We start from the raw sequence: 15,765 nt of genomic DNA on the forward strand, positions 1-15,765 counted from the left end.
ATATTGTTAACAAATTTGCAGTAGAGAAAGTGTTACGGTCTGAGTATACTTAAGTTTTATAGCTAGTACACTTTAAAAGTATGCTTCTGTGCATGTATGTATTATGTATTAAAAGCAAGCCATCTTCAACAGAATTATGGCAATGATAAACCTCATCCATCCCCATCCTAAAAAGCTTACAAATACCTTTAACTATTCTCTCATTGGCACTGAAAACAAAGGAAATAAGCACATTTTCAGTTGTCTTATGCATGACATGCTTTTTCCCAATTTATTCCTGTTAAACTGCTTTAAAAAACATTATTCAATGAAGAAGCAAGGAGTGCTCTGCCTCTTTGAGAAAATGTCACTGTTTGCTGCTATCAGATACTTTCTCCTCACTCTTAATTCTGGGTTCTCCAAGGGGCTTGACTGTAGTCTCATTTCTGAACTGATTTTTCTATTCTGTTCCCTGTTTAAGCTGCTTTAGATAATTGCCAGTGTAAGGATGAGGATCTCCACTCAGTGTTAGCTTCTAGCATTTGCTAATGAAGGACAGGAGCTCATCGTTCCTTTTGATTATTTCACTGTTTGTGAAGAGACAACTTTTATGCTTTCCAACCCATTGTGTAGTTTGGAAGAGTACTTACTTCAGGGGTGGAGCACGATTCTAGTACTTTTATCTATTTGGGCTCCCGGCATATTTGCTCTGAGGGGGTGTATGTCCTGTTGTGACATCAGTTGTGAAAATGTTTATTCTGAGTTGACAGGAATATATAAAAAGCTTGTGAATCAATAGACTGTGTCAGAAAACCTCGGAAGAGCATTGGACTAAGCCTAATTTTAATTTACTTGCTTCCTGTAGTGCAATAATGGGAAGAAAGCAATGCAAGACAGGATCCAAGTTCTTCTTAACAAACAAGTTGCTGTGACCCAAATGGCATGACCTTGAGTTTGGATCAGATGAGCTGATCTTGGGATGAGAATACCAAGATACTGAGTGGGTGGGTGGGTTGGTTGGTTGATTGATTTTTCCAGAAATCACTAATCCCATCTGCAGTGCTGGCAGTCCAAAGCCTTCTGGCTTTGCAATGTTCAGCTGCTCACCGTTTAACTACCACTGGCTGTTTCAGATTATATTCTAATCCCATCTCTTCCAGAGAACCAACTGGATTTACTCAGTTTTGTCCAGTCATGTGACACTGGACTTATCATGAAGGCTTCCCTTTTCAGGGCTTTTTGCAAGGGGAACAAACATAACACTGCGTTCTGGGGCCCCAGTGGTGTGCAGCAGGACCCAGCTGTCCATCAGCCCAAATCTAGACTGTGGCTTGTCTGTATCGTATCGTGTGTTCTACCTTTGGATGGTCTCAGTCTTGCACGTTTTAATTGGTTAACCATTTTATCCGTATGCTAAGCATACACACAAGCAGCAGTTACTAGTAGCCCAGTGTGGACTCTCTATTTTAAGGCTTGGATGCTTCAGTCCTTGTGTTCTTTCCCCCTGCCACCCTCTACCCCTATAGTATACTGTGGGTGTGTAGACCGTTTTTAGTCCTTTGATAATTACCAACGTTTTGGTTATTAGTCTGTTATCTAGCTACTTATCTCAAGCTCTCTTACTTCAATTGTGCGGTTTTAATAATTAGACTTCACTAAATGAAGCCAGCTTTATAATAAATAAGCATAAGGCATTTTTCATGTTACTGTAGCCTGTCCCAGACTGTGTTTCTGTGTAAATGATTGCCATATAATAGCACTGGGCTTACTGTCCGTCTCCAGAAACAATTTTGTAATGGGAAATACTAAATTGGAAACTCTGAAACAAAGCATGGAATGGCAGGAAGGAGGCCATATTTATTCTTTGAACAGAAAAGACAGAATTATGTAGATTAATTCAGGTATGATTTTTACTCATTGACAATACTGTCTTAGCCCACTGAAAAAAATAATCTAGTTCATAGAAATTATTGAATGACCACAGTTTTACATGTATGTCTTTATGCATAAAGGTTTCTGTGTTTATATAGAAGAGTGTTGCATGAAGTACATGTTAATTATGGTCACGTGCTGACGTTTGATTTATGGAAGTCAACCTTGTAAGCAGGAGATTATAAAATTTGTTAGTACAGAGAAGGCAGCTGGGATTCATTTGGTTCTGAAATGGAAGACATGCAGTGTCCTGTCTATAGGAGATGACTTTGCAAATGATTACTTCCTGTTGTCATAGTCAAGATAAATTGTACCTGAATATAGGAATGGGCTGAACTCCCTGTATTTAAGAGGGAGAGAAGAAAGAAGGGTATAAAAAACATCCTTGAGGCGTGTAATGGCTCGGGGAGAAGGGCGCTTCAACTACAAGCCTAAACTTATTGCCCTTATCCAGAAAGTAAAATTTAAAACGCCATCCAGTATGTGGTTTTTTTTTTTTTTTCCTTAACTGAAGCTTTCCTTGCAGCTATATGATTTTCTGGATCAAATGAAACAAGCCCTGTGATAACTGGGACTTAGCAACCTCTATTTTAATAACATGCATGAGGTGGTTTGTCTATGATGCTACTATAATTTTTAACAAATCTTGTCAGATTTGAGCACGTTGCGATGAGAATGGTGGATTCCAGTCTAAGTTGCAGCATTTTCATGAAGATTTTAAATCTGCAGTTTAAGTAGCCTGTGGATCCTCTGCTCTATCATGGAGAAAATGACTCTTTTGGACTCATCTGTTCAATTGAAGGAAAACTTGATTTTAACAGTTATCATGAATGAATGGTGTAAAAAGTGAATCCAAGTCCATCAAGCTTCCTGTGTGCCTGTTTCTTTTCAATTACCCTGGAGACATTCCTGTTTTCTTATTTTATTGACCATGACACGCAAAGAGGAGAACTTAAGTTTTATTTTTATGTTTGCTAGTTCAAAGAAGGTTTGAAAGGTTTGTGTTTTTGCGAGAGAGAGAGAGAGAGAGAGAGAGACTTTTTTTTGCGTCTGTTAGAAATTGTCAGAAATACTCCATGTTTCCTGCTGGAAACAGAACACCCTGCTCCCCTTCAGATAATTGTGCTTTTTCAACCCTTAAGAGTCAGTATATTGAACAAAGACTTCTTTCCCTGGAAAATTTACTCAAGATTTTTAGAGAAGTACTTTTTTATTTAACCTTTTTCAAAATAGTTTATAGTATTTCACAGGACACTGACGTTATTCAGTGCATAGGATGGCTGTGCTCTGTGCTCTAAAGAAATTATTTGTGTAGGACTCCCAAGTTCATTTCTTCCTGATGTTACTGTATGTGTAATGAATGAGATAGGGTATGCAAAAAGAGAAAGAATTATCTCATGATTAGGATAACCAGGCCACCCGCTGCCCAGCAACTTCTGTGTGAAAATCAATTCAATCGACTTTTCACAGATAATTAATAATTTGTCTTTCTCACTTTCTGGGCACCTGGCTTGAAACTGTGTTCTTTGACTTAATGGGGATGCTAAGCCCTTGGTACTACCAAGTAGTCTGGAAGGAAAAACAAGTTTTAATTGTCTTGGTATTCGCCTGGTATTGTCTCTATATCTGTTTATTGTCTCAGTTACTCCTCTTTAAAATGTCTAGGATAATAATAGGTAACTTATGAAAGCACTGGGAAAATAAATCGGTGACTCTTTGAAACGTTTTTACTTGCTTTCTCTTGCATGCCTGTAGAAAAGCTTGTGGTACAAAGTTAACTTTGTTTAAAATCTGAGATTTGAATAGTGTTCAAGAAAGAAGACTGGGTGTCGCACAGTATGCGGAGGGCACCTATATGTAAAATAGATTAGATGGCATCAATGAGTAAGCAACTATATTTCCTATGACGTAGGGTTGCAAGGAAGAAAAAAAAAATCTAATTTTGTAAAATTACTCTGTAGTAAGTGTGTGCGTAGAGAGATGACCTAAAACTGGGGAAATTCTTTGACTTCCAAGTGCTCGTTTATTCGTTTGTAATATTGTCCCTTCAGCAATGTTAAGCGAGTATGAAAATGGCATAGAGCTGAATCTAAGCTTTTCTAATGTAGTTATCATTAAAAATAAAAAAAGACTTTTTTCTTGCTACTGTCTGCAATTCATTCTGAACTAAGATTTTTGGTGGATCATTCTGAATACCCTGGTAGCTTTAGAATTATGAGAACCTGATAAACTTGGCCATTAAACTCATTTGGTTTTGACAGTGTTGGTCAGGAATGGGTCCCTTTTTTCATTTTGATATCAGCTTTAACTCTTGGTGTAGATGGTTTTAATTCTTTCACTAATATTTAGAAAGCATTGTATGTGAGACTCTAGATGGAAGGCTCTCTGTCTAACATAGAGAAATTTGTCCGGTAGTGTTGTTCCAGCTTGTGTTGAAGTGAAAAATGTGTACCTTGACCAAACATCGATATTGTTCACTGTAGGTATGGGAGTCCTTCTGTACAGATAACAGCCTAGATAATTATAATGATGTTAACTAAAATTATTGCAAGATCTAGAAACTTCATAAAGTAAAATTCAAGTGCGTGACTCGATTTACTGAATTCATTCATATCTAAACTCTGTAGGCGTGTATAGAGTGGGTGCTTGTGAGCATAGAGGGAACGAATTTCAGGTTGTAATATGTTTAAGCAGCTGAAAACACTTAAATTTTTACAAAAGCAGTATGCAAAGAAGTCATAGAAAACAAAGAAGAATACTTAAGAGTTCCTTGAATGTGAGTAAAGTACTTGTCAAATGCTAAATTTGTCCTAGTAAGAATGTGCTGTGGCTTTCCTACAGCTTTTCTGGATAAAGAAGTGCCCATTACATCTGTAGCCCCTAAAATTAAATTTGGGGGGGGTTCCTCCTATCTTTCTATTCTCCTATCTTTTCTATAGTTAAAGTATTGCTGTGAAGTTTACAATTTCTTGGCAATTGGGCATTGTAGAATCGATACTGGGTGCTTGCTTGTCCTGCGTATGATATGGAGGTGAGTGTAACTGATTTTTCTCTTCCCCTCTCCCCCTTATAACCAGCTATCTTTTAGGTCAACTGGAAACTTCTTCAAATTGAGTGTAGGAGTATTCTGTCAGGAAACAACTTTTTGTTCTAGTGGACCAACAGCTTGGATATTGCAATGGCTACAGTTTTCAACATCGTACTGTTTGTCTCAAAGATGCTGGTATTGGGTCGTCTGGTAGGTTTTTTGACGATAATTTTGGCTTGCCTTTAAATGTAGTTGTTAATGTACTTGTACACTGTACTTACTGTTTTTTTTTTTTTTTTTTTTTGCCTTCAAAGCATGTTCTTAACATCTGACTGGCTTGCATTGTTGGAAACAATGGTTTTGGAGGATCTACCTAACTTAAAAGATACATGTGCCTACTTGTACTCCTCAACTATGGAAGACTTGGAGGTGGATTTTGATTCAGGACTGGAAGAAGATGAACTGAAACAGGAGACTGCTCCTGAAGATTCCACAATCTTTGTAGCTTTTAAAGGAAATATAGATGATAGAGACTTTGAACAGAAACTAAGTATCATATTGGAGAATGTACCTGGCCTTTTACACATGGGTAATGTACTTTCTTGTCACTTTTCAACTGTCCTCAAAATATCTAATTATGTAATCAGGATGTTTGTACAGAGAAACAGTTTACATTATTCTGAAGTTACTTAGGTTATAACGGATTTGTTTGGGTTATTCTTACTGAATTTGGGAGCTGTTCTAGGGAGGCACAGAGTACAAATTTCAGTAGTTATATTATCATTTGAGACTATGATTTCATTACTGAATTAATTTATTCCTGTTTGGTTCCCATGTTTTACTTGTTTTTTCTCTTTTCATTTCCCTCTATTATATACTGCTCTGTTGTACAAAAGTAAAACTAGGCTTGTCCAAACAGGAGATGTTTTTTTACTACCTAATCCATCCTGCTGAAACCACTGCAGTTCATCTGTGAATGCGTTCACTTTCAAATAACTGTGCTAGTTCAGCATGTTACTGCCCCTTTGCTGCTGCATTCACCTAACCTCTCTGATTTTTGTCTGAAGAGGGGTTATGAACTGTTCTCCCACTGTCTCGCATGCCTGCCGAAGTCTAGGGACAGGTATCTGTAGCTAGTCAGCGATGACAAGTTTTGGGGAAAGTAACGTCTTTTACAAGTGCATCTAGATGTGGAAAAGGGTATCCGTCAACTCTCTCAGCATCCTTGTAAAAAGGGCTTATAATGATTAATTGTTGCAGTTTGGATTCATAGTCTTGCTTGCACGAGTACAACCTTTTTTTAATAGACAACCCTGGTTTGGTAAAGGTACAATCTTGTGATGGTTTGGGTCAGTGTGCTTAGGTCAATGATATGCTCCCTCCCCACTGCCAGTATCCATGGCAATGCCACTCACTCTGTTCACTTGTAAGACAGATTTATATTAATGAACTGGAAGGTAACTGCTTAATTTCTTGTCCTTAGTATAGTTTGTTACAGAAACAAGTAAAGCCAGGAGTGTTGCCTCAAGTGAGGTAATAAGAACATATAACCAGAAGTGGAATGGATAGTGGAACCACAGCAGCACCGATCTGGCTTGGCTTAATATGTTGTGTAATTGGAGTCTAAAAAGCCATGTAATTGCTGATACTCTCTGCTGTTTGCGAACCAGGCCTTTACTGATAACTGTAGGCTGCCATTCCAACAAATTGCTCTTCTGTTTCTTGTTCTTACTATGAAATCACACAGTACAGTGAAGGATCCACTTTTCAGAAAGGCAATTTTTGTGTTGAAGGGAAACTAATTTTTTAGATTTAGATTTTAAAATGTTTGTTGCATTGTTTGTTGTTCAATAATGAAAAGAACCTTTTAATTTCAGAAAAATTATCTATGACTCCTCCCTAAGCAAGTCAAATTTCTATATCACTTTGTTCTTTTCTTTCCACCTTGTGCAAATTTAGTTGTATCTGGCTTTGTTTATTGGGGTCCTTGCCATTATCTCTCAGGGGAGATAAAGCTGGAATAAGACAAAAATACTCCAAAAAAATCTAGCTGGTTTGAGTTGTATGTTATAAATACTTGCCCAAAGACATAAAACTAACAGATACTTACTGATGTAAAAAGATATGCGTTGACACCATAGTTGACTTGCATGGTACTTGTATGGAAGCAAATTCAATCTGTATCTCTGTGGAGTTGCCTTTGTTAAATGGAGGCATCTTCATACTGTTTGTTACAAATATTAATGGTAGGGTTAATGAACATCATTTCGAACCTCAGTTGAGAAACAGAAAACAGAATTCTAAATCAATGCCAAGTTAGTCTGAAAATGATCAACGTGACAATTTACTTAGACTGATTCAGAGCAAAATGGGATGTGCAGAACGTAGGGTTTATAACGTACATTGTTTTTAGACTTACCCAAGACAATGTTTGAAAAACAAGAAGAGAAGCTCGGATCTAGAAATACTGAAACTGACAGTACAGTTCTTAGATCTAAAAAATTGAGCCATTAATAAGATTAAATATAGGACTGCTGAAAGATATGAAGACTCAGTTCTTTGTGTCTGGATGTGAGAAGACTTTAAACTAGCCCTGTCGCCCTTCCAACCAAAAAAGTATTTATAGACAGCAAGAGGGACTCCTTGCGTTGGATAAGGACAAGATTTTCCTAGACCGGGATGAGTTATTGCCATTCTTAAATGATACACTATTCAGAAGCAAATAGTAAACAAAGTGTCTGGTGTTACTGTGGAAGAATTGGATGGTTAAAATTTGGGCCAAAATTTACTGTTTTCAAAAAGACTTTCTTTTCAAAAAGCTGAAAACTGGAAGTTTTTAAACCTGTATTAGGAATGGTTTTTGAAATCATTCTTAAATGCGTTTCATAGCAATATTTATCTGAATTGATACCTAACCAAAATATGTCCAGCACAACTGGCTTACCTTTTTGCTTACTCCTACCTTTTACCTCGAAAACAACTGGTCTACTAAGAGACGCTCATATGTAGCATAAGTTTTCACAATGCCTTCAACTAAAAGCATATTAAAAAGTCATGCAAAATATTTTACAGTGGGTTGAATATACCTATCAAAAAAAAAAAATCTAAATAATATGGTAGGAGTTAATGAAGTACCATCATGACTCTATTTTACTGGCCTTCTACAAAAAGATGGTTTCACAAGTTTCTTCTTGCAGAGATATTTCAAGAAGGAGGATTTCATTCTTGTATTCATTTTTTTCCCACATATCTATCTGGTATACTAACAAATTTACAAAATCTGCTTTATTAGGTTTTCACATGTCTTTTCAAAGTAGTTTATCCACTACTCAGAATATTTCAATTTCTGAGTAATCTTATCAAGTGATTGTGTTGGCTGTGGAATATTGGATATCTGTTGGGAAGTTCTTATGTTGCTAATTTCTGAGAAATAACTGAAGTGATTGGCTGTACATCGGTGCTGGAGAACTCTCCTGTCTCTGAGATTAACCATTGATGTTTTCAAAGACAAATAATTGTCTTGGTCTTTTCATTTGTGCTTTTTTTTTTTTTTTTTTTTTTAAACCAAGTTGTCTCATCGTACTTTTTTGAAAACTGACTTTGCAGTGACCCTGATTCTGACTGTTTTCCTTTTAAGAATCCAGCAAGTTAAAACTGCAGAAGATAGAACCTTGGAACAGCGTACGTGTTACGTTTAATATACCCCGTGAAGCTGCAGAGCGGCTGCGAATTTTGGCTCAGAATAATAACCAACAGCTTCGTGATCTGGGAATTCTCTCAGTTCAGATTGAAGGTATTTCACATCTTACTTGTTTCTAAAGATACTAAGCTCTGGATATACTAAAATTTAAATATAGACAATACAAGATTTTGTGTATTTGGTTAATGTCGCAAAATTCCTACCTAACTTAGTCCTTTGGAAAATGACTTTAGTGAAAAGGTAGGTCAAAGCAATGGTTTTATTCTCTCAAGAATATGTGTAGTGATAGAAATGATAGCTGGAAATGCTCTGATCGTGAAGAAACCTCCTGCATCTTTTTTGAGTGTCATTAGGAAAATGAACCCTAAGCTTTTTTCCCAATTTTTTGATATGAAATTTTCTTAAAAGCACGTTTTCAGTGGATTTCACAATTAAAATCCCACCCTGGATACTTTTTCAAGTTCAGAATGAAACTGAGGTCATTTAATGCTTGTCGTGATGATTGTTCTTCTTAAAACTGTAATCCAGAAGGAAGAGTAATGTGATGCATAACTGTGTTTCTCTTCTAAAGTCTATATTTTTTTTGGTAAAATTTGGCCTTTCTATTTTGACATCTTTTTAAATGTCACTTTGAAAATGTCTCTATTCTCCTATCCTGAATATTATTCAGTTCCCCAATTGTTTATTACCTTTAGGGGAAGGTGCTATCAATTTAGCTTTAGCTCAAAATAGAAGCCAAGATGTCCGAATCAATGGGCCCCTGGGAGCAAACAGTTCTGTACGGATGGAAACAGGATTTCCCATGCAAGGGGGCCAAGGTAAGTTCCATTTTTTAATTGTTCAGCTTTATACACTTTGGAATCTGTAACTAAGCTGATCGTAGAATCTTACTGCTTATAATAACTATTGTTAGCAGTGGCATAATTGTCATTTTAATTTGTGTCTGCTCTTGTTTCTGTACTGTCAAACAATGTTCCATATCACATAAGGTAAATGGTTGGCTGCATATCTTTCTGCAAACATCTGATACATACATATGAATATACATATATATATATATAGAGAGAGAGAGAGATGTTTGTTTATATACGTGTGTGTGTGTGTATATATGTTTTTTCTTACACAAAGGCTGTAAAAATCATGTGAGCCTACTAAAGTGAGTTCATTTTGAAACATTCACAGATTATCACAGCAGTTTTGTGTTTGGCCATCTTTATGAAAAAGAACATAAGCATTCACTGTACAATAATAATCTACTTTACTTGAAATCCCTTATAATTAGGGGAAGGACAGGACACTGTCATTACTATTAGTCTCTATTTTTATTTTTTAGTAAGCTTTTGAGGTCTGATCTTATTCAATCATCATACACTTTTTGAACATTGAGAACAGTGTGCTTATGTTCATGATAAGTAATTTTTTAATTACAGAAGTCCTTAGACTTATAAAGAGCTAAAAGAAAACTACTTTGTAATTCATTTTCATAGCTGAATCGTAAGGCAAAGCAAACTATTTAGTATCTCAGTATATAGGATTTGATGCAATTGGAAAACTAGGAGCCTTTTTTGACAGAATAATTTAAGATACGTGTGTGGCTGTTTATAGGAATAAATGAAAAGGATGTTTTACCTCTTTAGAAGAGAAATATGATTAAACAGTAGTTAAATCAACCAAGAATGTAAAACATTTAAAGAAACTTTTTCTTTGAAAATGGCTGCTCTGCTCTTCTGTGTGGTGATCATTTCCTGCCCACTTTCCAACAGGTTAACATTCTACAAAATAGCAGCCTGTATAAACGAAGTGATGAATTTTTTCTCTTACACAACACCTCAATTACTCCCTAGTGTCAGATTTTGCAAAGCCTTAGTACATGTGTAACTTCGATACAAACTTGTCACTTGAAGACTTTAGAGACAAGTCAGACATGGGACTAAAGCCTCAAAGAATTAATGTGTAGGTAGTGTTTCCTTCTATAGCCTTTTTAAAGGTTCTCCTACTGTAGGGATTCTGTCTCTTTTTTAAGAACAATGGATTTGATTTCCCACTCCTAATTCCTCCGTGGATGTGGTGGGTTTTGGAAAACAGGACAGCCTCCAGTCTCTGCTTGTCACTGATGGTTCTTTGGAGCTACTTTACTTCAGCTTCATCCTGCAGAAAGATTGAATTTGATGCCTTGCGAAGGGAAACATGTCAAGCTAACGTGTTAAATTTAAGAAATTTTGCCATACAGGAAAGGTATATCGGCTGCAAAAATTAAGATGGAATTTTGCAGAACTCAGATCCCACATATTGGCTATGTTTTGCCGCTGGCTTGCAACTTGATTATCATGTCCTTTTACCTTCTACCTCTCATCAGCAATTTAGCAAAACATATATGAATACAAAAAATAAGAGGAGAATATATTAATTATTCACCTACTCTAAAAGTATGAAAGGGTTATCTTTTTTTCTTCAGTATTGAATTAAGGAGTTGAAGTCACAATTTTATTTCTGTTCTAGCTTTATGACAGAACTACTTGGTAAAAGTACAAAAGTCACAGATAAGAAACTATGTGATCGCTGAATGAAAGTTTCAGTAAGATAGTTATCTGTGAATTAGTTTTTAAAATTTGTCGAGTTTTCACCTTTGAGCACTCTTATTTAATCTACTTTGTACATAAATGTTCATCACTCTGGTATCAGTCTCCAGTATAAAGCTTTCTCATATTACCATTAAATCATGTCATCAGTGGTGTTATGAGTGCCCATTGTAACTTAGGACTTTTTTTAAACCTGGATTTGCATGACTGTGCTGGGTTTTTTTTGTCTTCCTTTCCCAGCTTCACAAATAACTCTAGTACTTGTTAACCACTTTAACTACTGCCTCATGAAAGGAGGTCCTAAAAGAAAAACTACTTTGTGAATTTTGTGAGAATAGATAACTGAGGAGAGGAGAGGGATCCTACTAGTGCCTTTAGGAAAAGCTTCAGTTTAACCGTAACTTGTTTATTCTGTACCAGAGAATCTAAGCTCTAGGCAGAGATCCATGTTTTGGAGGAACAGTTCTTAAAGTCTAAAGAGATGATTTTTTTAACAAATAAAATTTTTATCTCCTGTCTATGTAACATTGGCAAGAATTAACAATAACTTATTTTTTCTTTTTTTTCTTTTTTTTTTAAGGTTTAATAAGAATGAGCAATGCTGCAGCCGTCATGATGTCCCAGAGTGGAAATGTACAGTCCTCTATGGTGGCAAGTGGTGCTAGTACTGAGCTGCAGCCAAGAACACCTCGACCTTCCTCACAGCCAGGTAGTAAAATTTAGTTGTAGCGCTGACCTTTATCTGAAGATGTTCTTGAATTTTTCTTCTTTTTTTTTTTCCTTCCTTTTTTTTTTTTTTTTTTTTCCCCCCCAGCTGACAGGCTTGAGAGTGGACTCATAAGTGAATGCCTTTTCTGGTAGTTGCCCCTTATGTGGGGGGGAAAAAAACAAAAACGAACAAAAAAATCATAATCTGGTAATTTCTTCTTTTGAAAAGCTTTGTAATTGTTAAGAAAAGCTTGCCTTTTTTTGTTTTGTTTTTTTGTTTTAATGACCAAGAGCTTATCTGCACCTCAGGTGCTGGAATAACGCCTTTATTTGCTGTTCATTCACAGTCTCATTTCTGAGATTATCAAAAGGATGAATTTTTGATTGTACAGGTGTGTCTGCTTTGGTCTATTGTACTACATATCTTTCAGAAGAGGGACTTGGCTGAAGGAAGACAAGCACATGCAGATGTCTGCCAGGAAAGGTGTAGGTGTGTTTGATCCTGTTTTTAGGCAGTCACCTTTTTTAGGTCCCTTCTGGACCTACTTTCTGTGATTCCACGCTAGGATTTCTGGACCTGCTTTCTGTGATTCCACGCTAGGATGTTGCTGCTATCTGAATAGCTTAGGTGTCTAAAGAAGTCACCAGGTTATTTGTTTGGGGTTTTTTTCAGAGGCATTGAGCAGTGGCAGTACCTTTTTGCAGTAGAAGTGTTGTGATTTGCCGGTATTGTCATTGGTACTTCATAGTATAATACAGTGCCTTTGAGGAGCTTATTCTACTGCAGTGAACTTACACAATGACTGAGCTTTACGTTTAGATGAAGTTAAGAAAAGGATTGGTTGAATGAGGCAGGTGTGTTCAGTCAGAAAGAAATGCACCAGATTGAGCTTTTCCAGAGGAGTAAATAAACTAGAAGTTTGAGGTTGGGGGGGTGAGGGAGGTTATGTTCAGAGGTTCCCGATTCTACCAGTACAAGCTATTTGTATCTGGGACTGCTGAAGAAGTGATGGGTTATGACTTGTCCCTTCATAAGACAATGGTAACACTTACCAACTTTTTGAACTCTCTGCAGAATTTGTAGATGAAAAGAACACTTGCAGCATTTTCTTTTTGGAATGCTAGTTTATGATACTGTCTTAATTCCTCATTATACCACTCTTTTAGCGGGTAGGAATATTGGCCCTAATGAGTGCATAGAGGACGTGCATTTGTCTGTAGGAACAAGTGCTTTGGAGCTATCGTGTTCTATTGTGGAGGTTATAAACTCATGTAACCTAGCTTCCTAGGGTTCCCAGAAATTCTGAAAACTTTTTTAGAGCATTACCTGTTCTATATCTTGGAGAAATCGGAACACTGGAGTGTGTATTTTTGTTTGACCTCGGTGTCAGCAGAGAGAGCAAATGCAAGCAAGCAATTTACCCTTTCTTGGTTTTTGGTGGTTTTTGTCTGCAGTAGGTTACTTATTTTTTTTTACTCTTTTTGCTATTTTAATAGATGCAATGGACCCACTCTTATCTGGGCTAAATATCCAGCAGCAAAATCATCCATCTGGATCTTTAGCTCCGCAGCTCCATTCAATGCAATCAGTTCCTGTAAACAGGCAAATGAACTCGGCCAACTTTCAGCAACTACAGCAACAGCCACAGTTGCAGACACGTCCTCCCCAGCCACATCAGCAGCCACAGCAGGGTATTCGACCTTCATTTACTTCACCAGCACAGGTTCCAGTTCCCCCTGGCTGGAATCAGCTTCCTTCTGGAGCACTTCAGCCTCCTCCAACCCAGGGAGCATTGGGTACATTGACAGTAAACCAGGGATGGAAAAAGGCCCCATTGCCTGGACAAATGCAGCAGCAACTTCAAGCAAGACCATCTTTAGCAACAGTACAAACTCCTACCCACCCTCCACCTCCATATCCTTTTGGAAGCCAGCAAGCTTCCCAGGCTCACTCAAACTTTCCCCAAATGAGCAGTTCTGGCCAATTTACTGCTCCTCAAATGAAAACACTTCAGGGAGGGCCCTCACGGGTTCCTACACCACTACAGCAACCCCACCTGACCAGCAAGTCTCCTGCTTCCTCTCCCTCCTCCTTCCAGCAGGGATCTCCTGCATCATCTCCAACAGTTAACCAAACACAGCAGCAGATGGGACCAAGGCCTCCCCAGAGTAGCACACTTCCCCAGGGATTTCAACAGCCTGTCAGTTCTCCTAGCCGTAATCCTATGGTGCAACAAGGGAATGTACCCCCCAACTTCATGGTGATGCAGCAACAAAACCAGGGTCCACAAGGTTTACACCCTGGCTTAGGAGGTAAGAAGTACCGAGATCTTCTGTTATTTAGAGAAGGAAAAAAAGAAAAAGCTAGAACTCATTTTACTGTTGCTTTTGAAAAGATCCTTTAAAAAGAGAATAAATATGAAGTCTGTATATGAAGTGGGTATGGGTGAATTAACATCAGTGTTGCTTCAGTTCTACTGCCTAGATCTATTGTGCAGAGTTACAGCTATAACTCATAAGTAAACTCTTGGCCACTGCAGAAATTGCAGTATGCAGTTCCTGATTGAGTCGTAGTCATCCTCTTGACTATTTTTCCGTTGTTCAGGATGTTCTGGGATGGGTGGATTTTTTTCTTTTTTCTTTTTTTCCTTTTTGTTAGAGAGAAGTAAGAGCAAATGAATATTTTCCTTCTCTCCAACTTCCTCTGTCACTGCTTATATTCATTACATATCTGCTACAGAAGGGAGGCATTATTTTGCATCTTCCTTCCTATGCTGTGGATGTTGCTCCTCCTGACCATCCCTTCATTTGTCATCGGTTTCTTCCAATATAAAGGAGGAAAGAGCTATTACTGCCATACTATTGTACTCTCTGCTCTAAAATGAAGAGGTCAAGGGATGTTTTAATTTACCCCATTGGCTGTCTTCTCTTTGGACTTCTGTATTCACATCTTTGCCTCACTACTCCCAGAAGGCTTCTCTAACAATGGAAGAATTTCATTTGTCAATCCCAAGGTCTCTTTTGTGTCCTTGTCTTCTTTCCTCGAGGCTTTTATAGTTCTGTGCCAGATTCTTAGCGCTTCTCTCTCTAAACATTCATTTCTTTATCTTTCTCTTGAACGGCTGCTCTGAGTCCCATGTTGCTAATGCTTTGAAGTCTTTATTTTCAAAATATTTCCTTTATCTCCTTATAAAATATGAGCCATACTTTTTGTCCACCTATGCATACAGTACTATGTATTTTAGTTTCCTGTTTTCTCACATTGTATATCTGGAATCTGTCTTAAAAGCAGCGAGGAATGCCCTTTTCCTGATTTACTGATCTAGACGAGTGTCTTGTCTTCACTGTTTGTACCTTGCATCTCATTTCCCTCGTTCAGATGAATTCTTTCAGTTTCAGGGTTCTCTTCTTCCAGCCTGTTCTTAGGTTCTGCCTGCACCTTGTACTTGGTATATCTTCTCTTGTCTCCATCTGCAAACAGTGATTTATTATTTGAGATGTTGCACTTCCTTACAGTTTTGCCTCACCAGCCTCATGACCCTGCTCAGGAATCATTTTCTCTAGATATCATAAACATGACTTTCACTTGCTCTGTATTCTCCTTTTTTGATGTAAACCTACTACAAACAAAATACTACTTTTTCTTCAAGTTACTTCTAAAGTTACTACTTTTTTTTAGTTAAAAATAGCCCTCCCAATAAACTACCAAATATGTCATTTGGTAGACCTTACTGGGAAAATCTGTAACCCTGCTGTGAGCTATATCCTCGACTGTTTTAAAAAGGCAGGATTCTGTTGATTTCAGGAAAGCCATGTTGACTTTCACTTGCTGGGGTTTT

The 15,765-nt window shown here is 37.4% G+C and overlaps 1 protein-coding gene across 3 annotated transcripts in view; it reads left to right on the forward strand.

Annotated features, from left to right (window-relative positions):
- Window positions 1–15,765, forward strand: part of NCOA6 (nuclear receptor coactivator 6) — a 49,300-nt gene that overhangs the window by 7,771 nt on the left and 25,764 nt on the right. For all 3 annotated transcript variants that reach the window (XR_011135251.1, XM_068912128.1, XM_068912130.1), the window contains exons 4-9: window positions 4,989–5,149; window positions 5,254–5,528; window positions 8,577–8,732; window positions 9,335–9,457; window positions 11,799–11,927; window positions 13,424–14,239. Coding sequence is in view for 2 of the 3 variants with exons in the window: in XM_068912128.1 (XP_068768229.1) it covers window positions 5,255–5,528; window positions 8,577–8,732; window positions 9,335–9,457; window positions 11,799–11,927; window positions 13,424–14,239 (1,498 nt within the window). In the remaining variant the exon portion in view is untranslated. The remainder of the gene's footprint in view (window positions 1–4,988; window positions 5,150–5,253; window positions 5,529–8,576; window positions 8,733–9,334; window positions 9,458–11,798; window positions 11,928–13,423; window positions 14,240–15,765) is intronic.

This window comes from Struthio camelus, chromosome 18, assembly GCF_040807025.1.
Source record: "Struthio camelus isolate bStrCam1 chromosome 18, bStrCam1.hap1, whole genome shotgun sequence".
NCBI lineage: Eukaryota > Metazoa > Chordata > Aves > Struthioniformes > Struthionidae > Struthio > Struthio camelus.